The 26,562-nt window shown below is 27.0% G+C and overlaps 1 protein-coding gene and 1 long non-coding RNA gene across 3 annotated transcripts; one reads left to right on the top strand and one right to left on the bottom strand.

Annotated features, from left to right (window-relative positions):
- The first annotated feature begins 300 nt into the window (after positions 1 to 300).
- On the top strand, positions 301 to 2,906 carry LOC114124527 (uncharacterized). Of its 2 annotated transcripts, none has more exons than XM_027987806.2 (3): positions 301 to 485; positions 1,658 to 2,055; positions 2,200 to 2,906. In XM_027987806.2, exons 2-3 carry the CDS (start codon positions 1,676 to 1,678, stop codon positions 2,780 to 2,782), a joined length of 963 nt encoding a protein of 320 aa, XP_027843607.2. In that variant the 5' UTR covers positions 301 to 485; positions 1,658 to 1,675; the 3' UTR covers positions 2,783 to 2,906. The 2 variants fall into 2 exon arrangements, with proteins under 2 accessions (XP_027843607.2, XP_027843608.2); XM_027987807.2 differs by having other exon boundaries at positions 301 to 594.
- A 1,743-nt stretch (positions 2,907 to 4,649) lies between these two features.
- On the bottom strand, positions 4,650 to 26,117 carry LOC114124523 (uncharacterized). The gene is made up of 3 exons (XR_007606133.1): positions 25,556 to 26,117; positions 16,184 to 16,234; positions 4,650 to 4,742 (listed from the first exon to the last, which is right to left on the bottom strand). It is a non-coding gene; the product is annotated as an uncharacterized LOC114124523 (long non-coding RNA).
- Between the last annotated feature and the right edge of the window lie 445 nt (positions 26,118 to 26,562).

Below are 26,562 nucleotides of genomic sequence, written 5' to 3'. Positions count from 1 at the left end.
ATTATAATGCTCATGGCCTGTTTTGTACGTCAAACAGCTAACTATTCGATTATTATTTATTCTATATATAATATTACTCAAATATATTTTTCAAGAGTTTTCATTATTTTAAATAATATGACTAGTTCTTTTTCTCATATACATTTTGTCATTGCTATTCATTATGCAATGCGTGTGATATTACATTGAATTAATATATATATTAAGATTATTATGTATATTATTATTTTATAGTATGACTGTCTAAACTCTAAATTATTATTCGAATTCTAAAAAATATTTTCCTTGACAACTAAAATTATTTATTGTTTAAAAATATAAGATTTACGTTAATAGTAAATCAACTAACAATTTGTTTTGCTCTAATAATATTTTTGTATTTTAAAATCAATGTAGCTTAAATGTTTTTTATTTAATTTTTTAGTGTCACGAGTCTTCAAATCGGAAACATTATGATTTTATAAGCTATACCTACACGAATTCAAGTAAATATATCACTGATGTAGCTGCAAACTAACTTCTTTGATTTTTAAAATAATATATTGACAATCATGTTTTACAAAAACTTCTGCATGTCTTCTGTCAAAATCAAAAGTAAATAATTCAATAGAATAATATAACCACTAGTGTCTAGTCTGAAAATGTATCAATTATTAAAAATATTTGTATAAATTCTAAAATAATGCATTCACAATAAAAACAATTAGTATAGTGATTATAAGATTATAACCCATATTGTATTGAATACAACATAATATGTAATTATACCTAATTAAAATAAGATTTGTACACTATTAAGTATTATTAAAAATTAACTAGTAACAAATATATACGTGTAATATATTACATAATAATCAATAATTAATAAGTAATTTTTTTGTAAAAACAACATCTGAAGTAAAAATGCAGTGTACAGTTTTCTATAGTTATTGTTAAATGATTCATAGACCAAGTGTAAATTTAAACAAAAAAAATTTGTATGGCCAAAAAAGTCTTATTCTGACCATAAATTATAAACTGGGTAACTTGTATTCAATGTTAAAAAAATTAATGTTGATATTAATTAAAAATTATAAATTAATAATACGTTGAATCGTATTTATGTAACCATTCATGGTCTATTTTATTTTAACGGTTTTCATACGGACCCGTAGTTTTTAAACTGAAATGTCACCATTATATTATATTTAATATATTTAATATCGTTATTGTTACATGTAAAAAGCCGTTTGGCGTCTATACAAATAAAATAAAATAAATAAAAATAAAAATAAATAAAATTTGCCACGTTACCTATCAGTATTTATGAAATTAAAGATAGGTACTAAAATAAATAAATACATATATATGTATTATTATTAATTCTGAGAATTTTGAATCATTGCTATATAGTGCTGTTTTCCATGCCTTTTTTTTACTTTTATTTACCTATTTTTTAATCTGTTTTAAATATTATGCGAGCGATTACACAAAATATGGGCTTACTATTGTTATTGTAACCTTTAAGTACACTTATATTATATACTTACAAATTCGATCGATTTAACCAACCATATTGGTGTATACGAAATTTAATGAGATATTTTGAACAACCTATACTATTCAGAGGATACACAATATAATATATAACCGGTAGAGTCAACAACTACTGTCGTAGGTTTGATATACCCGGACGATGATTTACGCTATTCTTCTGGCGATCCTGTCATACCTGTCGTACATAGTCGCAGGAGCGCTGTTCCTGGGGATCGTCGCGTTGACGATCAGGCACGACCTGGTGTCTGCCGCGATCGCCAAAGAGCTGCGACGTCAACAGCAACTGACGGAGCCGGTGGTGACGATCGCTGCCGACGATGACATCGACGATTGGACGAACGTCGCTAAACAGCTGGCCTTCGAGCCCGTGCCGCCCGCGGTAAGGATCCAAATGTTGATCAATAGTGTGCAAAAGTATACGACCGATCGTCTGGATCCGATGGAAAAACGCCTCAAAAAAATCAACGAACGGCTAACCAAAATTACTGCCACGTGTCGTCGGGCACGAATGGCCTACGAGTGAGTGTAGCTTAGAGAGGGGAAGGGCAAATAATTATAATATCTATACGATGGGTTTACTGTTTAATATTATATTTGTCATTATTCTACGTCTGCAGGACTGACGTGTATTAATATTATTGTTCCGTGTTATTTGTTTTATAGTTTTGAGTGGTCGGAAGTGAACGCATTATGCGAATCGAATAGTCGTCAAACAATGTCAATCGGAACGAATACAGACGACGCCGAAATTTCAGGTATTTCTAAATCAGCCATCGTTAAGGAACAATCCGAACCGTCTCCAATAGTATCATCGGTGGTTTCCGGCGTCGAGCCGTCTACTCAATCTATGGCTCCCTACGATGGAAAATCTCAATCGTTATCTCCGGATGCTATAAAATCTCAATCGAGATCGATTCCGTCGGAATTGATATCGATATCTACGATTTCCTCCGCTCCACCGATACAAGAAGAGGAATCACTTAACGACGCGTTTAAGGAACTCGTGCCGTATCTTATATCAACCGTTATGTGGTTTAAAAATGCCTTGACCTCCGACGTGTACAGGAGAAAAGCAATTAAAGTTTATAAAACGTTAAATTCGATACTTCACTCCGAATATCTTAAACAATGTTTTAAATTCGCTTTCGACAGTTTTGATAATTTGGTCAGGCTTTATACGCACATAAACACGGAGAATGACGTGACTTGGGTCATGATAAGAATACCGGCAACAGAAAATGATTAACCGTGATTCCATATTTTTGAATCGATATTCAAAAGTGTAGTCACTGTGGTAGACCCCTATTTAAATATATTTATTAGTCGATCAATTTGTTTTTAATTTAGAAATAAATGTACAAGAATAAAAATGTATCCTTATTCCTTTAAATTTGTATCATAGTAAATACAGAGTTTAAGAACAATAATAAATTAGTAGGACTTATAATACTACTTTAAAAATAATTAATTATATTATAATCTACTGGTATTATACATTTTCAACTTTTTTTTAGTTTTTTTAAGATTCATGATCGTTTTTGGTTTTTTATTTTTAAATTAAAAAAATATTGAAGAAACCTATCCAAAGTATTAAATTATAAGCATTTAAAATGGATATTTTGATAACATTTGTCAGTATCGTGAATGTTTGTAAATTAATTTGTACACAGTTAAAAGTTCATATGGGTCTTATTAATTTTTTATCAGCATCTGAAGCTTAAACTTTGATTCTGGAATATTAAATATATTAAAATAATAAACAGGATATTTATGCATAAAATAATGATTTTTTTATCAAACGGTTTATTTACTTTGTTGTAACTTGTAATTATAAATCGTATAACCGCAAATATTGACATTTTCACTAAATGTTAGTATTAGGATTTTCTCTACATGTTGTAGCTTAAATCCATCCAAAGTTCAAGTTTTGATCGAAATTTCATAGCTTTGTCAAATTCTTTTACTTTATGTTATGACTATAATTTTTTCTGTCAAAATATATAAAGACAAAACTCACGAACTCGAGGGAATCAAATATTAAATTATTGATTCAAGGTAACTAATAAAATATAACATTTCAACTTCTGTATTTTTTTATGTCTTTAAAGTTGTCTTCTATTATCAATATTAATTGTCAAATAATATAGTATGTTCTATTTCAACTAAGCCACTGCTGAATATTTCAATTATATTATTGAGACGTTCTAAAGAATCGGGTTTGAAATCAAATATTAAATGATTTAATAAAAGGTCCTAATCATGAATTCCAAAATGTTAATTTGTTTATTCGTAATAGTAGTAAATATAGAATACATAATACAATATATATATAAACAATTAGATAAATAAGAAGTACCTGTTGACTACGTCAAAAATATTCAAATTTGTTACATAAATTTGTATTTATTTTATCGTCAATAGGTACTTTAAAAAATTGGCGAATTCATATTATATATATACGAGTATATATTTAATAATTTATGTACTTCGCTAATACTTTGTATTCTTAACGTCTCTAACTCTCTTGTAGATTGTCCGCTTATGCTTCTAAAGTAGATAATTATATATTTGTCTTCTCAAATAGGTATTTTTACCAGGTTTCAATAGTGATTACTGATTATTGATTACGTAGATATTATAATATCTAACAGCTATTGGTGCAAAACGCTATAAGTACGATTAAAAACAGGACGAGTAAAATTGGCGTTTCGCACAAATATTGCCAGTGTGCGACCACCTCGTGTTGCGCAGTGTGTGGGTATTATGAAATATCTACACAATTAATTAACTTTGTGACATGTGATTTTTGTAAGGGGTTTAAACTAATGCGGCGAAACGATATTACACCATGAAATATTGTGTCCACCACTCCCGGTAACAACACGAATGTGCCGTTACAACAATGATGAGGTCTTTCAAAATTAAATAATAAATAAAAACGAAATTTTATCGTGATTTATGTACCACCTTATATTATGTTCTATCCTATAATTCCTCGGCACAACAAAACTTTCTTAAGTGCTCGGTGCAAAACAGTCATTTATATCGTTATAAGTTTTTTTCATTTTCAAAACCAGTGCAACAAAGTTATTATTCTCTCGAGGAGGTATATAGTTATGAAATACATAGAATATTCGACAATGTCTAAGATCCAAAACAGCGCTGACCCATCATCTCCGTCGTCATCGTTGTATGTGGGTATAAGTCTGTAACATGCAAAAATAAAATAATAATTATACATAAGTGTATAGGGAGTATATTTTTTTATTTTATAACATTTTTGGTATTCATCAATTTCTCATAATATTAACGATATTTTAATATAAAAAATAAATATGTTATTGATATAATTGGGTGTTATAGAAATTATATAGTTGAAAAATTCAAAAATTATCTAACACGAGTATATAAAAGACGTGTGAATAAATATGTTATACAATAATAATATAATAAAAATGTCTTAGTTAAAAAACAAAAATAATAATAATAAAAACAAACTAAAAATTAAGAATTTTTAATACCGATAACTGAAAAATGTATTAAATAAATTATTAACAAAATACTTTTGTTAACATACAAAAACTATTACATGTATAAATGTATTTAGCTTTTGCTAGTTTGAACATACAATTGGAGTTAACTATAGACTAATTTGAAATTTAAGAATTTCTTAAAATAAATTTTTCATAGCAATGTATCCGGTTTATTATCCATCTATATACTTTTCTAAATACAAGATTTTTTTTTTTGTGTGTGTTATATTGAATAAAATAATAATTATTATGTGTTATTAAATTATTTTTTAAACAATAGATTTATTTTAAAGATGTCTTGTAAAACTAATAAAAGTAGCTACTCTAATTTTTGAAAATCGAAGTATTTTATCGACAACAGGTGTATGGTGTATTCATCCACAAAAAAAAACAAACATACCATTATAAAATACATACATGCATAACTACGCTCAAAATTTAAAATTTACTTAATTATTGTAAACTAAAACTTTCACAATAGTCTGTTAGATCCAACGCAAACCAAATTAAGTACCTAATTTACAAATTACGATAAATTAAGGATTAAGTGTCTGGGTAACTTTTTAGTTTTTTAATCCAATCTATAGAATAGAATAATAGGTATAGTAATTACTCCATCACTAATTTTTAAATTTATGTTAATTATTAGTCAATTCTTATGTAGATTGTAATTTATTATAATCAATTAAAGTTAGAAATAAAATTAGTGATACTTAACTACATAGCTTATAGTTTCATTTAGTTACAAACAACTATCACGACGTCTATAATAGGAAAATAGTTTAAAAAAAAATATTACTAGGTTTACATAAATTCATTAATATTAGCAGAGATTTTGGATAAATAATGAATATTCAAACAACAAACAGTATGTCTACTTAGGAGAAAGAAATTAGTAAGTATATTGCAACAATGAAAACGTATAAATATAGTAATATTGTAATTTACACAAACACTAAAAAAAAAAAAAACAATTTGTGACGTTTGAACCTATGTTAGTACCAAATCTTATTACCTAGCATAGTGCTTATACATTCAAGTGTCCGTCAAATATTTGCTAAAATAAAATACAACATCTTGAATTTTGGAGCAAACGATATTTTAAATAAATAAAAATCAATTAAAAATTATTTTATTTTGTCTTATAATTCGTACTTGAATGTCTGAGACTAAAAAAAATATTTGCATATCATTTTTGCTAAAAAATAATTAATTATTTTTCGTAGCCTGTCAGATGTCGATTCAATGAAAACCATATACCTAATTACCATACTAATCCGTTTCCTTATTATACAATATATAGTTTATTATAAATTACATATATATTATAATTATTGTGTACTGCGGGTATACGGCGTACCTACGTGTAATAATAATAATTACATTCAAATTATTGTAATGGATAACTGAAAAGTAACATGTACGATTTAATAATATAGGTAACATTAAATAATTATATTCATCTGTTAAAAAAAAAATGTATTAAATACCTCAATTAATAAAATTAATACATCATTAATTTAGGTGTAAAGGTGATAATTACAGTAATATAATAAATAAAAAAAAAACGGAAAACTCACACTCCTGTATAACATAGGTAGGAATCGAGTGTACCTCGTCATTGAATTCAATGATAATTTATGAATCATTGATGTTGTACAAAAATCGATTCTGAGCAGAGACTCGCAGTGGATTATCCTTTATTTCTAAGAATATTTTACGATTGGAAATGTATTTTATTATACATACAAATATTATGTAATACCTACGCAGTAAATTTAACTGTTTGACAGAAATATCGTAAATATTATACAATAATAATTACTGTTATTAACTTTTTAGTCGATGGGTACCGATGTACTGTTAAATGGTTTTTAGAACTATTTAAAATAGCTTAAAATTAGTCTAAATATTGTTCGAATATAACTATATAATGTACAAAAACCAATAATATTTATTATTGTAGTTTACACTGTTAGTAGTCACCATGAACGTATCCCGGTTAACACCGGTCTATACTACATAGGTTTTGAAATTTATGTAAGTCACAAATAGTAATAGTACACGAATTAATATATTGTATGCTATTTGTTTTTTTTTTTGCAAAAATTAGTTGAACTTATCGTATTACCAAGAGAAAAATAAATTACTATTATACCGCAAAAAGGACCAAATTGTCCTTGCACATGTATAAGTTTATCAGTGACACCATTTTGATCTATTTAAATTTAAAATTAATAAATTGTATTAGAGATTTTACTCGTGAACTTGAGTCTATAAAACCGTATTGATTACGATATGTACGATATGAGCGCCTCACCTTGCATTAAAAATATTGGTCATAAACTATTATCTACATCTTATCTTACTATACTATTAGCCACATAGCTAGTGCATATTATGTAAACATATATGCTATTATACACATAGCTAGTGCATATTATGTAAACATATATGCTATTATACACATAGCTAGGTTATTTATGTTTAAAACACAGTGTATTCAAGTCGTGTGGGTATACGATGGGTTATAGGTAATATGATTGTGTAAAGGTTAATAGAAGTATGATTATTTAAATTTACTATGAATCGTAAAAGGTTTAGGATCAAAATTAAAATTTATATTCTAAAAAAATAAAATTACACACAAAGTACAATTATTCAAACACAACTTACAACACGAAAAATAGATTTTTTTGATAAACTCAAATTTAGTTAAATACCCATAAATATTATATTCTTCATTTCTTACTTGTTTTAAATTAATTAATTTTCATGGAGTTTTTGGTTCATTCAAATTTGATATTTTACAATAATATACAGCGGCTAGTCTATCATGCTTTTATCAAATTTTGAATCCATAGAAAAATTTAAAATTAGTTTTTATAAATAATAAGCTCCACCTGCAATGAAATAATAATAATAGTAAAAAAGGATTGTAACTGATGTAAGAGGTTCTCAAGAAATATCTAAATAATTTATAATTATTATATATTTTTTTTTTTGAGGAAATCAGAGTACAACCTTATGGTGAAAAACGGTCCTAGTTATAATGAGAAAGGTTCATTTTGGCAAAAAATGGCTACGTTCTATTGAGTGGATAAAAAAATTCGCCGAAAAGATCAAACTCCGTTGATTGATTAATCTTTTAACCACTCCATGGAATAAGTATTTAAAAAATAACATAAATATTTCTTTTTATCTTATCCGGATAAAATTAATTTGAAGTATACCTATTTTAATTTTCATTAAATATAATGGTTATCTCAGATAAACTTTTTATAGAATTTTATCCGATCAGATTTTAAATTTGATTTTTATATGAAAATGTTTATTTTGTGTAGGAGATGTTGATTTGTCTAAGTTATCGCCTGTAGCTAATTTATTTGATTTTATTTTCATATTGTTTTTTGTGTGTTTATTATTCATACATGTGTTTTACTGTGGTTTTATTGTTCGTTCTTTGTAAGGACTGGTGGGTATAATAACATTTAAATTTAACGTATTTATTAGTGTAATCATTTTTAACATATATGGGTAAAAATGCTATTTTACAAAATAAATGCATGCTACACAGTATACTTTCACTACAGTTACACTTTATTTATATCCTCATTTTGTCCCAGTTTATAAAACATGTCATAGGTACCTACGTCATACACGGGATATAATAATAATATAGTTAGTTATTATTCATTGCACCACTCGTGTAAAATATTATTTTAAATTATCACACCATAGATCTCAAAATCATTTTTGGATGTAAGAATTTTCATAAAATTCATTTCATAGTTAAATGGTGTATCGTCATATAATATACAGTATATTTTATCAAACGAATATATCATAATATAATATTTTAAAATGAATTTATAGGAATAATAATGTTAAATAAATAAAAACAAAAGTAATTCTAACATAAATCGTCAATATTCTCTATCTTTGCTAAAAAAAAAAAAAATAAAAATAAGTCTATTAAAATAAACTATAAACTATTTAAATAATTAAATGTGTAGGTAATCCGTCAGGATCAAATATCCTGGCAGAGCCTATAATATTACACGCATATTTTATAAAATATATATATTAAGGAGAAACTTGATCACCTTCATTATTTCGAATCAAATTACGCTAACGATTTTGCAGTGTCTTGTACACAATGTTATAAATGTACCGATGATACAGTTATCGAAATTCAAAGCCTTAATCGGCGAACGAATTCCTTTGTGATGGTCGTACAAACGTAAACACAAAAATGTTGCAATTTTTTATTTTCTTCATTCTAGTTCATACCATCCTTCAAATAATAAGCTAATTATAAGTAGTAAATTTCTATTTACAACTTATTTATTTTAACAAACTATGTGTTCTTATGAAAAAAATATTTTATTCATTTTATAAATAGTTGCACAATTATATATAAAAAGAAAAATGAAATAGTCAATGTGTCGAATTTTAATTTAGCTGAAAATAGAAATAAAAATAAGTATAACTTTAAAAATGTTTGTAGTATAATGTGAACTTATTCTTCAAACCATTTTAGCACGAAATTTTTTTTAAATTTAAAATCTGAGTGTTTCTGATGATAGTAACTGAAGAGTAGCTGCAGCTCTTCTCAAGTGTTGTATCTTGTATTATATTTTTTTTCACATTCATATTATTGTAGATTTTAAATTTCCTAATAGGTAAATGACAAAAAAAAATTTAAGATAAAGCAATATAGACTCGTGACATGTCGCATTAATATTAGTAATTTTTTTTTTTCAAATTTAAATTTTAAATTCGTTTAAGCTTTAATATATTATTGTGCTTGTACACAATTAACGCAATTATTACGATAAATAATATGACACGTAAATACATATTAAAAAGTCCTTATTATGACGCGTGTGCCATGCACTTTCAACAGACATTGCTACTACAGAGTAGCACGTGATTTGGACATCACGATTGCCATATAATTCGGATGCTGTATACAGATTCGCGTTCGTCCTACATTTTATTATTACGTTAAAACGTTACAAAAGTTTTTCATTTTTCAACGTGCGCAGCGATAAACTACGCGAATTTAATGAGCGACCAAAGCCGTAATATTATTATATAAACGACTTGTAAAGACTTAACCACACGGCGGCGCGATGGTTTGAACTTTGAGTATTATATTGTAACGCCGAAGTGGTGTGTATAACACATATTATCTTAAAGTAATAATCGCGTTTGAATTATTCGAAGAAACGCTGACGCTCGATTACCCCCCCCCCCCCCATCACGCCTATACTTAACAGTCTATAGCCCGTTCTATCATTGTACTGCGATGCTGCAAGTCTGTGCGTTTTTGTTCGTTTTTGTTCATTCTTCCGGCACGCGGAAACGATATATATATAAACGATGTAATATAATAATATTATAACGGCGAAGCGGGGTAATGCGCTAATATAATAATAATAAAAGTCCCGTTTAGCGTACGGCGTCGTCTCATTCGAACGGCCGGCGGAAAATCACAATAATAATACACATTTTACGGCACCGCCTATATTATAATTTAAATGAAAACAATTAAAACGCAATTACTGCAACAGTGCGATTGCAGCGGCGGCGATGTAATCGTGGCTAATATCTCAGATTTAATGCGATATCGTTCAACAAGACGTACCGGAAAAGCGATACGGTTATGAGGACGTCAGTCGTAGTCGAGCACTAGCTTATTTTTTAATCTAAAAATCACCCGAGGAGAGCACAATAGCTGCGACTCTCGACTTTTTAAGTACTCGACAACAATACATCAATAGATTTCAATGGGCTTTCCGTTCGATTTAGTTATCGTATACACAATAATTCGTGGCGATTTCAGTCCTAATCCGTTAAAAAAATTGTCGAATTTATTCTTCCATTAATTTTTAAAATTTAATTTTTTCTCGACCGTTGATATAGTTGCCTATGTACAACTCCTTAAACACGAACGTGCTATGAAACGTTTACTAGTTGGCCTATTGGGGAAATTCGGGCGTTTTCTTTCGAATTCGCAATATTAACGTACTCGGTTTGTATTTTATAAGTCTAGTGTAGTCTACTAGTCTATATAAACCCACACGGAATTATCACTGCTTCTTCTGACCATCAATAATGATCTGAAGTCCAGTGGTTGATATTATGTTCTACCTATCCCACGTCAAAGCTTACTTATTATATAAGATATTATATTAGAACACATCGGTTCTAGTGAAAATTTAAATTTAGATTTATTTTGAATATTATAATTCAAATCAATCAATACTTATATAAATATACCAATACATCATTATGTAAAACTAAAATAATCGATACAAGTTAAAACAATACTATAATTTAAATCAAAAATAGTTATTTTTTTGGGGCATAAATATTCAACAAAAGCATTTTCTTTTAATAGATATAATGTCAGATATTATTATGAATTGTTGAGCATATTATTAATTCTATTGAATATTTGCTTTATAATTATTATGATCATAACGTCAACTCGTGTGAAAATATTTATAGGGCCTATAGATTATAATCTATAATAATATCCTAATATTAAGATTACTTGCAGCTCAATCGCCGGTTTAAAAATATTTTTATTTATTTAATTAATGTAAAAACACTGCATTTTCACGTAGTAATATGAATTTTGATATGTATGAAGCATAACAGCTTACAAGCCCATATAAAACTACATTGCACTCAATAAATGATCGCTCTCGTTTTTATGCAGAAAAATGTATCAAAGATTTTTATGCAAACAGACGTGAAATCTCAACCAACAAAATCATTTACCCCACTCTTTGAACCCAAATTGAATACATAATAAATTGTTTACACCTCAACTGTCTACTATATTTAATCTGAAACACAAAATGCTCACTACACTATCTTTTTGACGCAACTACTATTAGAGCTCGTCTTTTCCAGCAGCTACAGGTTAAATATGTAATTGTTTTTTTTAACATTTCCCTAAACAATTTTCTATAATAAAACTAAAGTTTGTTTGAATAATTTATAAACATCAACATATAAGGGATTTAATCTGATTACAACATCTCTATAGTTATACTATGTCTATCTCATCCCTCCGACTATATTATCTGCTCCACACCTGTTTATTAGTTAAATCACGCATTGCCAATAAAACTATTAGCTATTATTACTAAACATTCAGCTTTTTTCCTACTAATCTGCAGTGTTATGCACATTGTAATTATTTTCTTGTGACTTTTTTAATTCTTATAATATTAATGTAGGCACCTTAATAATCCATTGTAATTCTATTCATTGTTCCTGCAGGATTCCACCCATTATATATTTAAAAATAAGAATATGGGTTACCACTTGAATTAAACTGTCAAGTCTTAATACCCAAAGCTACAATTTTTATTAAACGAAATTTAAGCAAATAAGTAATAACAATTTCATACAATTTTAAAAAAGTCACTATACCTAGTTCTAAATTCATACTAAAAATGTACAAATACTATTATTATATAAGAAGTATTTTTTAAAAACATTTTTGAAATATTGCGTTATTGTGGTAAGAATGAAATATAGAGCTTAACATTAAAAGTGTTTATTAGGTTGTTAAAAATCTGACCAAAGAATATTTAGATTTATTTTTAAATTTAATTCATTTTTAAACAATATATAATTTAATAAATAATCGCGTGTTTAATCTATGTTTAATTTTAGTACAATCAATTTTATTATATAAATTAAAAACCAAGCTAACATAAAGTGGAGATTGGAAATAAAAAAATAAGTCTACAATACAGCTAGTTTTCGTTTCACAAAATACAGTGTTTACTCGATGAATAATTATGCTGATTGAAATAATTCTAAATTCCTAGAATATCCAGTCGACTCCACATTTTCTATGTCTAGCAAAATATTATTTGACTAACTATATCAAATACTTAGAATTCAGTAGTTAGTATTTATTTAAACCGTGAACCTAATCACCCTTGAGATTTTCTTAAACATGTTAACAATACAATTCATAAACCGTACTATACGAGAACTTTTCATCGAAAATTTAAAGTAAATAATTCCAAGTATTTAATCTTAGCAATATTAAAACTTAAATACAAATGTAAATAATATATTAAAATACCATTTCAAAGTATTTTTTAGACGACAACATTTCTTCGCCATTGTTGGTTGTTATGCAGTTTCGAAATAGTATAAAAAAAAATCACTAAAAATCAGTTATAAGATATTATTATATTTGTTATTACTACTTCAAATGCAATTTTAGATCTTGTTTAAATTTTAAAAAAAAAAACAGACATTTAAAATTCTTAAATAAGTAATTAAGAGTATTTATTACTCATATTGGTTTTTGTTTGGTACGTTTTGGGATATATTTAATTTTCTAGACCTTTAAATTTTCTTTTTTTTTAAAGTTAAAATAAAATTATAACTTTTTGTAAAAAAATATAGTAATATTATTGTACTTATTACTTAAACAATGATTACTTGAAAAAAATCGTGTATAATGATTTAAATAATTGTAAGAGTACAATTATTATTTACGTATATATTGATTTAAATATAATTATAGAAGTACAATTATTATTTAACTGTATAGTGATGTCAACACATTATATATACTAAAAAATATTATATTATAAAATCTTTTCAGAAAAGTTGCCAAATTTCGAAATTCTATCATTTAGCGGGAAAGGGAATGATGTTTTTTCTAATTTGACTAAAATTCAAAAGTTAATTTTTGGTAAAATTCTCAAAACCAAATAAACCATTTCCATAATATACGATCATGTAAATTACAACACATAATATAGGTAGGTACTGCTAATTATTTTTTCTTAGCATTTATTTTATTCATATTTTATTATGTTTAAAGACAGGCATGTAATATTCTTTTGATGTTAATTTATATTTTTACCAATACTGACGTTGTATTTCGAAAAAATGTTTTTAACTTTAAGATATTTGACAGAGTATTATTTATTCAATTTTTAATATCACTTTTAAATACACAATATTGTATTAAATCAAAACATGGGCATTAACGAGTTAACGATTTGCTAAGTTAAAAAGTAAGTTATTTCAATTTAATGTTTTATAAACTTAAATTTAACTTCACTAATTTGTCTTTAAGTAGACTTAAAAATAAATATTTTTGTTTATAATTTTATTCTAAGTTCATAGAATGAAAATAATATAATTAGATAAACTAATATACAATTATTATGAATAATTTTATATTTTTGATATATTTTTATAACTTTTAACAAAACGGAAAAATTAATGATGGTTAGATACTAGCCCAAGAGCGGATTCAGAATAAATTTACGGAGGGGGGGGGGTGTGACCACTGCATTGATGAAACGCAGTTGGCAAGACAATGCATTTTATCGGCTGCTGAAAACAGACATCCTATAATTTACCAGTCTATCGCCCTTGCCCATCCCTCGGTTCCACGTCTGTATTGGCCTACGAACAATATACATAATACTTGTAAGTAGATACGCTAAATCTTACAGACTTTTAAACTCTGCACATATAAAAACTATAATATAAATAATTACATACTTAATAATATATTAGAATATCCTGATATAAATTATCAGAAATGTCAGCAACTATAATATTTTTCTAAGTAGTTCAAACAGGAATAGTTGTGATTGATGTAAAGATGGCAATTATAAATGTACATTGCACATAATATTTATTATATATAGACACTAACCACAGGGACATTTGACACGTGCAACATAAGAGGACGATTCCAAAAACACAGTGAAAATTAACTATTGTGTTGTAACCATAGAAAAACATAAGACAATAGACACGCTAACACCATAGTGACTGACTATAGGAAACATATTTATACGTTATATATAAGGTCTGAAACAGGGTACATTTTTTAACAAAATTTGAACGACTGTTCAGTTATTTCATCTTTCAAACACTCAAATTTAAAGTTATAAGTTATATAACTCGTAATCATTCAACGATTACACTCAAAATACGATTATCACGGATTGTGTTTGTAGCTATTTCAATGTATTTTGTTGATTTATTCTTCACTCTTTTGAACTGTTGCAGTATTATTTGAGTAGTAGTGTACTTAGTAGTTTTTTTTTATTTATTTATTAAGCTCAGTTAAAATAAATAACCTCTAAATTTTTATTCCGAAATTATATGCATTAATTTAAATTTATTTTGTAAAATCAAAATTGTAAATGTTAAATAATACATCAAAACCATCGAGGACATAACGTATTTTAAAAATGGTCATTAACTTTTCAGTCCTTAGTTAGCTGAAAAAATGATTTATGAAAATATAACAAAATTAAAAACGATGACTATTGACTTCATAATCGAACGACGGTAGTTTAGTTCCGTAGAACGATTAATATTTATATACTGAGTTGAAAATCTACCTTGTAATAATAATACACAGGATTTAGGTAATTAAAAATAAGTATAATTTATTGTTCGTAACTTTATAGCAAACGTACAACAAAATATACCAATTTATAACTAGTGCTGTTTCTAGGAATATATATCATAATATGTACATGAAGCCACATTGTAGATGAGTATAAGCGTTTTTTATCCTTATTATCATTAATTTATTGTTTTGTTTATTTTTGAAATAATATAACCTATCACATAATGTTTTTCAGTCGATTTTATCCGATTCAATTTTAATTTTATTTTTCGCCGGGTAGTCACAAAACAATTTTATTTTAAATAGATAGACGTAGTATCATTTATCAATTTATCATACATTGTATAATACGACGTACCCATAATCAATGGTAATATTTTACCAACGAAACTATCCACAGCTTTCAACATCTTTGTCGGTACCTACTACTCAACCTCTGGCATTTACATTGTTGGGTAAACACACGCTGAAGTTGTCCACGGATGTTCGTCATTTTTATTGAATATCTATACGGTTCAGAGCTTTAAATAACAACGATAACAATATACGTAATATAAACACCACGAATGAGACCCCACGGGCCCCACGTCTAGGACCTAATTATTGAAATTGTTATAATTATATTATTAATTAAAACTACGTATATATTATATAATAATCCAATTGGCAGTTAGATACTCACGTTTGAAAGACCAAAGGCAACAGCAGTTGAATGGCAGTTTGTTGGAAACACCTGTAATATATAATAGTCTGCTTCAATATACGGTGTGTGTCTTGTGCGCGCACGCGATTAAGTCGATGCTGGTCAAGTGGCCCATCATGTTGAGAGAGTTTTAGGGGACGGACTACAACGAGAGTTTCTAACTATTATTAAAATAAAGATATATAGGTAATTTGTTCCACCGCAGGTATATAATCAAAAATAGTGTTTATAATTTGCACCAGAGTAAAGGTATGTAATTTGCACCATTGCGGGTAGTCGAAAATAGTGTTTGTAATTTGTACCGAAGTAAAGGTATGTAATTTGCACCATTGTGGGTAGTCGAAAATAGTGTTTGTAATTTGCACCAAAATGAGTAGTTATCTATACATTCAATTTTTTCATTGGAGGTTCGACGAACTCGAATGAAAATAATATTCTTCTGGATTTCTAACTGTCCGCTACCACCGTATCAACTGTGGTAACCATTTTAGTTTGAAGTTCGATCTTTCACAATCGCATTATTATGCAGAATTATATTTATTATTTTTAGACAACGAAAAATGCGTTTATTTTGTTATTAATATTATTATAACACATATTATAAAGGGGGTTTTCATATTTGATATTATTACAATATAAGTTTGAAGTTAATACTGACGGTAATCGGTCAAAAAGTCGGTTTTAAAAAAAGTTGGACAAAAAGTTCTAAACAATCCAAATACATTTTTAATGTTGGACGAAAATTCCGAAAATAAAAAATGCTTTATTACATTTTCATTTATAATTATAATATAGGTTAATACTATACATGTATACGGTATATAGTATATTATATAATAAAATATAATTAAAATTAATTTTTGGTCATTCATATTTATTTTATTTTAAACTGTACCTATATACTACTAAGAATAAGAAAATAGAAAAAAATATAATATGTATATTATATAAGTATATGTACAAAAATGTTTAAATTTTATTAAAATTAATATTAATTATATTTTATTATACATACCTATATAATAAATTATAACCCTAATTATAAATGAAAATTCAATATAATATTTTGTATTTTCGGACATTTTTTTCGACACTAAAAATGTACTCGAACTTTTTATCTGACAACAAATTTACTGAAATCGGACGTTTTGTCCCTGAACTTTTCGCCCTAGATTCATACGATATATATATATATATATATATGTCATATATAGGTATAGAACGGTGTGAATATAATTAGTGAAATGCCACTCGGAATCTGAAATAGAATATTCTATGTTGTTATAGTTTCTGATACCTAATAGTATATTTTATTCACCGATCAAAACGTACACAAGCTAACGAAAGAATTATTATTAATAGACTTAAATTATTGTGCAAATTATATTTTGTATTTTCAGTATCTGCAAAAACAGTGTAAATTACAAATACATTTCAAAAATTTCGGTGCAAATTAAACATTATGCAATATTTATTTTGGGTCAATTTTGTTGTAAATTTATTACATCCACTACAACAGAGACCGATAATACGTAATTAATTTTATTATATTAAATATTAAATAACTAATGCCTAAATATCTAATGACAAATATTGAATATTCCGCTATTATTTTAAAGTTTAGAATATACTAAATATACTTACTGCTATAACAATAAAAATTACAATAACTATTAGAAATATGGGACGCATATAAAAAAACAATTCGTACAATTTGTGTCCACGTGGTAAACAAAACCAACTTATGTGGATTTCCTCCCTAGCCACAGTATAAAAACTTGGATAGAATACACAAATACTACCTACTGGTATGAGTGTTTTGAGTTTATGATTAATATTTTTAAATATTTATATTTAATTTTTACTTGAAAAAATTATATGAGATTGTTTTACTCAGATCATTAATTATATTAACTTTTTCGTATTAGTCAATGAAATTACAAACACAAGACTTACCTATATTGGCTATATTTCATATAACTTTGTGAGAGGATATGTGGTAAAAGAAAAATGTGTATAAATTCATACAATATTCACATTTCACATTTCATACAATTCAATAGGTATTCGGTTATGGTTTTTGGTTGAGGAATATGTGATTGGTATAACATGAAGAATTTAAATAAAATATAAATATGTACAAATTATAATGTATAAATTATATTATGACGTAAAATAGCTAGGAAGAGTACAACTTACGAATTGTACAGGATTAGTTATTTGATGCGAAGATGATAATTGTATAAAAACCATAATTGTTATTTTTTTTATTTATATTTTTTTTTTGTTCAATTCAATGTTGAGATACCAAAATGGAAAACAACGGATAATAACTAATAAATATATAGCAGAATAGTGGGGTAGCGGAAATCTATAACAATATATATGATATACATAGACATTGTAATGATAGCCACATATAACGCTATGGTGGTGGCATCATTATAGTCCCTTGCATGTAAATAGTCGCACATGTGTCCAGTAAATCGTTCACTCGATAGTGAACATATGTGGTCAGACACTGTTATGTCCTTTGACCATTGTATAGTTTTATTACACCATCGGCCAAAGGAGACACCCATCAACCATCGGGCTCTGGGACGCGACATCACTCTCCCTGCGTGCGCCTTTGGTGATGGACATACGTTTAGAGCCAATTCGTGTAAAATAAATGCTTATTTGTGTCTTAATTTAAAAACAATAAACCTATTACTTAATTCAATGTAAGTGTTATGTCATTTGTGTTTTATTTTAATTGATATTATATTTGAGTGAGTTAACATCACACCTATCCACTTTTTCTACACTGGGTGCATTCAATTGCTGTTAAGTCTACAGTCAGACAAGGGTAAGTCAATTTACTTCATAATATAAATCCTTATATATGTATCTGCATATGTGTGCAGATATATACATAAGAGGGTGGTAAACTATTTTTGATTTACTACAACATACTCGTATAGTATAAATACAGTAAACGTACCTACATAATAACAATAGGAAATTTAATTAACGTAATGTCATCAAACTAACATGTAAAACACATTAGAATGATACAGTCCTGACAGTCATAACGAGTATAGGCCGAAAATATCTATAGATAGTATACTCGTATCCTATATATTATTATTATTAAATCAACAATGGCGGTAACCACATTAAGATCGAGTTCCACGACTCGTATAATATTGTAAATTGCAATAGAAAAATTTGAAGATATTCCAATTTGCAATAATGATTAAACAAAATTTTATGATTAGATCAACTAAATATTCTTCGACATGAACTCATTAGACAATTTTGAGTTCATATAGTTTTATAATCATCACAATAAATTAATTTAATTTTGACATTCATAGTCGTGACTATACCATGGTTAAACTGTGACAGCAGAAGTTGCATCAGGCATTTTCGAAAAGCGCCTACCTACGCCGATTAACAGTAAAAAAAAATTGCAACATTTTTCGAATTCCTTATTAGTACTAATATAATTTTCTAAGGTCTATTATATAACATAGGATTTCACTTATTTTTTTAAATATTATTTTTGTAAAAATTTATTAGTATTAAGTGCTCACTCCGAAATTTTTATCACCAAAAATTATTCAATGACATCTAAGCTTGTTATATACTTATAAAATAAACAATTATAAATTATAATTTTTAGTGAAAATTAAAGTAATAAATAAGTTTTATTTTTATTATGAAAAGTTATCTTTTGCTATTGGTATTTAAATTTGAGTAAAATACTAATTATGCATACATATTTTATATCTACCTAATTATTTTGGTAGTCTTATTAATTGTTTTTATTTTTTAACTTTTGTATAATTATAATTATATGATTTTAAAAAGTAGGTAGTATCTAATCAGAAATTTGTTTAAGTGAATTAAGGGTTGCAGTACTTTAAAAGTTGAAATGGCCTTACTAAAAAAGTTATGCGAGGAAGTAGTTTCGAGGGTCAGTGTATCTTTATATTTTATTAAATTTAATTCGGACTTGGTAATATTGATGAAGTGATAAAATAATAAAAATGACAATAAATCCCTCCATCAAATATTATCACACAAGACCATGTATAGTGAATATAATACATATGAATACAATGAAGAAAACATTGTTACTAGTTTACACTCACCTCCATCCCCCTCCAAAAAAATAAAATAAAATTAGAGTGACAATTAGTCATTTTTTCTTCTACCACCGTTCAACACCAATGAAAATTAAAATAAATGTGATAATAATTTTAATGCCGTTGTTTTATATTAAATAAGCTAGCTCTGTAGAAGTAGCCTGTATCAATAGTCACACCTACAGTGATGAAATTAATTTTTATTGAAATGTGTACCTAATATAATATACACAATGTGTATTACACATTGATCGTATGTGGTTTTCAATATTCTCAAAAATATATAAGTTACTTAAAAAAGAAGAAAATTGTTTGATATCGATAGAATAATATGAAATTATAACTACTTATTTATATTATAAAAATTTACAATATATGACGTACTAGTACGAGTGAAATATGCGCTGAACTATGGAATAAATCTATGCTATTAAAATAAAGTATAAAAAATATAAATATATCTATTTATTTGGGTTTTTATCATCGAGTATCCGAATACTTCACCAAATGTCGACATAAAGTAAATTCGATTCCCTGTTATGTAGGCACGTTGTTATAATAATATATCATTTTAAAAAGAGTGCAAGATATAATATGTACACTAATATTATTATTACGGAATGCTTGGTGCCTAGGCTCAAGGTCAACTTTAATCTAACAACACGCAAAATATAATATGTTTTCGTTAGATTTAATTTGGTTTTAAAAAGAATGTATGGTTAGATTTTAATATGTAAAGGGTACTCGAAACGAATAACTATAAATTCAAATAAAAAATATGATATCTTTATAAACAGTAGTAAAGTACAATATGTTATACTGTTTTGTGCATAGTTTAATAATAATACGATATGGTTTTTAATGCGTGTAACTGTATTTATTTTTTATACATACGATTCACCATTATAATATTGTCAGTGTTCTGTATTCGATAGATACAGTAATGCACACGATTAGGTACTGACTGTCTGACAAAAGGGTATATTTTATAAAAAAAATATTATATGGTATTATCGTCGGTTAGGAAAGACAACTGGTGTAACCCTCATTTTTTGTCTTCAAAAAGTGAGATTATAATTGAATATTATTCTTGAAACATGAATTCCTACATATTCTTGCCAAGTATAATATTATAACTCACAAATGAGTATTTTTTGTATAAAATTGTATTTTTCTTTAACTCAAATAACGTACCTCTCAAAACAAAATAATATCATAATTGACGTTAGCCATATAACATCACATACCAGAACACCAGAATCGGAACAATTTACATTTTATTCCAGTCAAGTAGTAATGTAAGCCTCAATGTAAAAAGTGTCCCTTGTAAAATTTGGTTTTTCAGGGATACCTCAATTGGCTTTTCCACCGACGTTTTAGTACTTGATGTAATATATAGTAATGATGTACATAAACATATTACAATATTTCTTATGACTGTTAGCATATATATATTTTTTAATTTAACTACACGAAGTGTATATTATTTATTTATTATAATAAACCTTTTAGCATAAGCAATTGTATGATATAAAGCTTAAAAAAAACTAAAACAAGTAACAAAAAGTGTACAAATTATAATTCGTATATTAATAAAAAATAATATAGAAAATGAAAAAACATAAATGCAGTATATTATAAAACAAATCACTAATCATATAATCTAATCTAATATCAAATAAATCATTAATTCCAAATATATATATAATTTCAGCAAAAAATATTTTATGACGTGAAAAAAAAACAGTTAAAACATAAATTTTATTTGTTAACGATATAAAGATTTGCAGAAGAAAAATAAGGAAATAAGGAACTATATAATATTCATTGCTGTAATTAACGAAATGTCCAAAAAATAAGTATGTATTTTCCTTGTGATGTAAACTGTTTAAATTTATTAAAACCAATCATTGAGAGTAATTCACAAGAATCAAATTTGAATAATGTCATATAACAAATTATTTATTCTATTTTTCCTCAATTATTTATTGCATCAGTCATTCCTAGTTAAGAAACTTGCAAAATTATATGTGCCCAAGAAAATTAACATATTTGGCTCAAAAATTAAAACCATTGGTGTAAATTTGGAAACTTAATATTCCGTCCTTTAGTAGGTATTTTAAGCCTCCTTTAAAAAAATAAATAAATAAAGATATTGTAATATTTTCCTTCATGAATATTTCTCAAAATGTGTAAACAAAATAATATTTTATAAAATATTATCAATTATTAAAATGTTTTGTTTTCCAAAAACTGAGTGAACTTCGGTGCATAATAAATTTTAATTCAATAATATATTGTTGTATAAATAGGTATGAACAAAATCATGATCCTCTCATCTCTGCTACATTCAATCACTATTTTGTTATATTGTTTAGTGACCAACATTTTGCTCTTTACATATTTTATAGCTGGCATCACAATTGTTTTTTAAAATCCGTCTTTTAATATAAACTCCATACACAATTACACACCTGACGCCCACTTCATCAGTCCTAGCACAATCCCATACGGCCATATTTTACTCTAACAATTTTTAGATAATTTCCAAAATCCTACACAATTACCTCTGTTTTACTCATATACTAAACCTTAGTCCTTTTCCTTCAAGAACGCCACTCTTCACTGATTTTTTAATGTATCATTTACTTTCTCCCACAAACACAATCTAATTTTCAAAAATCATGCTTCATTACGGCACCTCACTCTATAGAAATATAAATAAAATAATTTAATTATAGACTGACAGGCGATTTCTCCTCAGAATAATTTTGTGATCAATTACCAGTAAACAATCACAATTATATTTTCGTAATAAATCTCAGTTTTTTTTTTTAAGTAATTTGAGCTGATAAATGTTTAGCAAACAAATATTTCACTTAAAATTAATAAAGTATTTTGATTAACCATGCAGCAACTACACATTTAAACAATTGTTAATAAAATTCATATTTATAATATACTGTTCCATTTTTAATCGCGGTAATATGTTTTTGATAACACAATTTTAATGTTGATACAACCATAAATATTTGTATACCAATATATATTATTCTTGTACTAAATTGTATGGTTGACAATTTGTAGTAGGCAATACTTTATTATAATACTAAAATTATTTTTTTAATTGTTTTTATAGTTACTCAATATTACGTATTCAATATTTGTACATCAACCGTTTGTATACTTAAATTTGAGATATTATTGCAATATTACTATAAAATATAAATTGATGCAACTATAATTTTTAACTAATTTATTTTCGTACTCTCGATTAAACACCATGTGTTAATAACACAACTAAATAAATTATTATGTCACTGAAAATTGTCCAGCAATTATAAATACTATATAATTTAGATTATTTTTTTAATGTATTACAGTATTTAATTATTAAATACTACTAGCTATTAAACTACTTTATTTATACTACTATTAAATTTTAATACATCTATTAATAGCTAGTAGAGTAATATTAAAATTTATATTTTCAACTTATAATCGATTCATGTATCTTAATTTAAATTGATAGGTTTAGTATAAGGTTAAACAAATTGCATATATTAGTTAATTATATGTATGCTTCGTTGAAATATTTCGATCAAAATTCAAAACACCAAGGTATTTGTTATAGTAAAAACTAAATTAAAATTGGATGACCTGAGACCAAAAGCAATTTACACGAAATTTCGTTACAAATGAAATATCTCGAATTGTCTAATACTCTTAAAATTTTTAATAATTAAGATCTTCATCAATACAACAATAAGTTCGAACTTGTTTAAAGTGATAAAACCCGCCTTTTGCGTGCTACTCAACTTCGAATTTCGTCAATATATTTTATACACGTGCGATGTTATAATAAAACCTAGCGAATATAAAACATTTGTAAAAGTCTGATTTGACGTGGGTCTTAATCTGATCAGGATAAATATCATTCTGGTATAGTAGAGTCTCTACTAAATTAGATTTTAGTTCGATTCTGGTTCGGGTTTAGTCGGGCCTTAATGGCTTAGTTGGTTCTGGACCATGCATAGTTCGCTTTACAACGTATTACAGTGTTTCAGGGTTGATTCCTATGCCAAATAATAAAAAAAAAAATTTAAATAAATCTACAACCGAATTTATTGACCGATATTTTATTATTTCAGCGTTAGAATTAATTAAAATAGTGAATAGCATTAATTTATTATCGCTACGAATTGTTGCCAATAATATTGAAATATTACCTTAATCCTTTCCTTCTCGTGTACTATTATTCTCTATATCTACAATTTGGATCTATAATACGGTAACGTATTCAAAAAACTAATAAAATAGAAAATAGGTTCTTTATAAGGTGAATTAATTTATGAATGTATCACCAGAGAAATATATAAGAATAATAAGAATCCTTTTTTAAATTATTCCAGACAATAACTTAATTTTTTAATTATTCTATAAGAAACAATTTAACATGACCAAATAAAATTTTATCATACATTCCAATTTTCAATATTTATTCGGCCAATTGTAACTTAAATGTTGTTTCTTTTCTATTTTGATTTATTTAAATCATAACCTAACCAGTAGTCCATTGAAGAAAATCAATTATAGGCCTTTAAGGTTACAATTAGTGTGAACATACATCGTAATAATTTGTGCCTTCCTGGTAAAATTTCAAACTTGGTAATTTTTATACTAAGCAAAAAAAGTAGATTAATATTTATAATAAAAGTCTATACACGGATTATATAGGTTTGAGTAAGAAAGTAGTAGGCTATCGCGATCGGGAAGAAAAATAATAATACATTGAAAACATTAATAAAACTAATTCAATTTTCAAATAAAAAAATGCATTTATGGTGAAGTATTCGTTTTAATTTTATCTAATATCGTAAAATATACTGTAGTTTTTACTTGACATAAGTTAGTATTTTCAATTTTAAAATTTCTCGTCGATCATTATAATAGATATCTATTATGTTTATTTAAGAATGGTATTTATCAGCTCATAAAAGTGTTTTTAATATCATAAATCTTAATTATTGAAAAAATACATAAATACTATACAACAAAAAATATACGAAAAAAAAGTTGTACCTATATTAAAATACAATGATACGTTCAACTGGGTCAATATACCCTTTACCCAACGCGGAGCCACTATTAAATATTATTTATGTTTGGACAAAAAACCAACTCGTATAATATCGTATTGTATATAGTATGTTATTACTTTGAAGTAACTAGCCACCGGCAGATCGTACATGGTCAGCAACATGAACGCTCCGGAGACGATCATCACGACTTCGAACTTGTACTTGATCTCGGCCATGGTGACGATGTGCTCAAGAATTTCAACGAATTCAATGGTACAATAATAACAACAATTGTAAATTGTAATTGAAACGAAATTACGATTTTGGTGCGTTTAATTCACGACGACGAGCTGTCAAAACGATATGACATCATCACGTTTCTGTGTGTACGGGTTTACGCGGTGTTCGATAGGGTTGTGTAGTCGTAAGTTCTGTATAGCTCGAACGACCGCAAATCCGAATAACACGACCGGGCAGCAAAGGAATTTCGGCGGCGAGACTATGAGAAACGGACGCGCGCGAAAGCACACGTAGGCAAAGTCCGTCGTGTGTGCTTTTGAGCTATATTATGCCGTTGGGTTCTTGCCGTGTTTTCGTCATCATCATTATTATCGGTAGTAATACATAATATAATAATTATATATATTATGCGTATGGGTACAACCGCCGCCAGACAAGTGTGATACGGTCTGTACACAATATTACTGTAGTCATAAACTATCTATATTATTATATTAGATCTATACATAAGTATATGTATGTATATGTATGTATATGTATATTATGTATACTGCGCAGTGTGCAGAAACATGTGTCGCGTACCGTAATTTTTTTTTTTTTTCATAATTATTGTTTTACGCGTATTTTCGTAATTTTTTTGTTTTATTGACCCACTTTGCGCACGAAACAACACTCGTAGGTTTATTAAAACGTTTGGGAAAACAGTCATAGAACAAAAAATTCGAGTCAAACCCACGCACGACGTTTGTTTTTCATACTTTATAACGGAAACAACGACGATAGACGATTATTCTATATCTACGATAAACGCACGATTGCTAACGTACCTTTCTTGTCCTTTCCCCGTAAGACCATCGCGATCGTTTGTATGTGTTATTTTTTTATATATTAGGGCGCAATGACC

The sequence above is a fragment of the Aphis gossypii genome, chromosome X (genome assembly GCF_020184175.1).
Source record: "Aphis gossypii isolate Hap1 chromosome X, ASM2018417v2, whole genome shotgun sequence".
In the NCBI taxonomy this organism is placed as follows: Eukaryota; Metazoa; Arthropoda; class Insecta; order Hemiptera; family Aphididae; genus Aphis; species Aphis gossypii.
The sequence above is the reverse complement of the archived record's forward strand: the minus strand, read 5'-3'. Positions and strand labels throughout refer to the sequence as shown.

Coding starts and splice junctions, on each gene's coding strand:
- LOC114124527 (XM_027987806.2), top strand. CDS start 1,676: ATGATTTACGCTATTCTTCTGGCGATCCTGTCATACCTGTCGTACATA. Junction 2,056..2,199: donor CGGGCACGAATGGCCTACGA/GTGAGTGTAGCT, acceptor TTTGTTTTATAG/TTTTGAGTGGTCGGAAGTGA.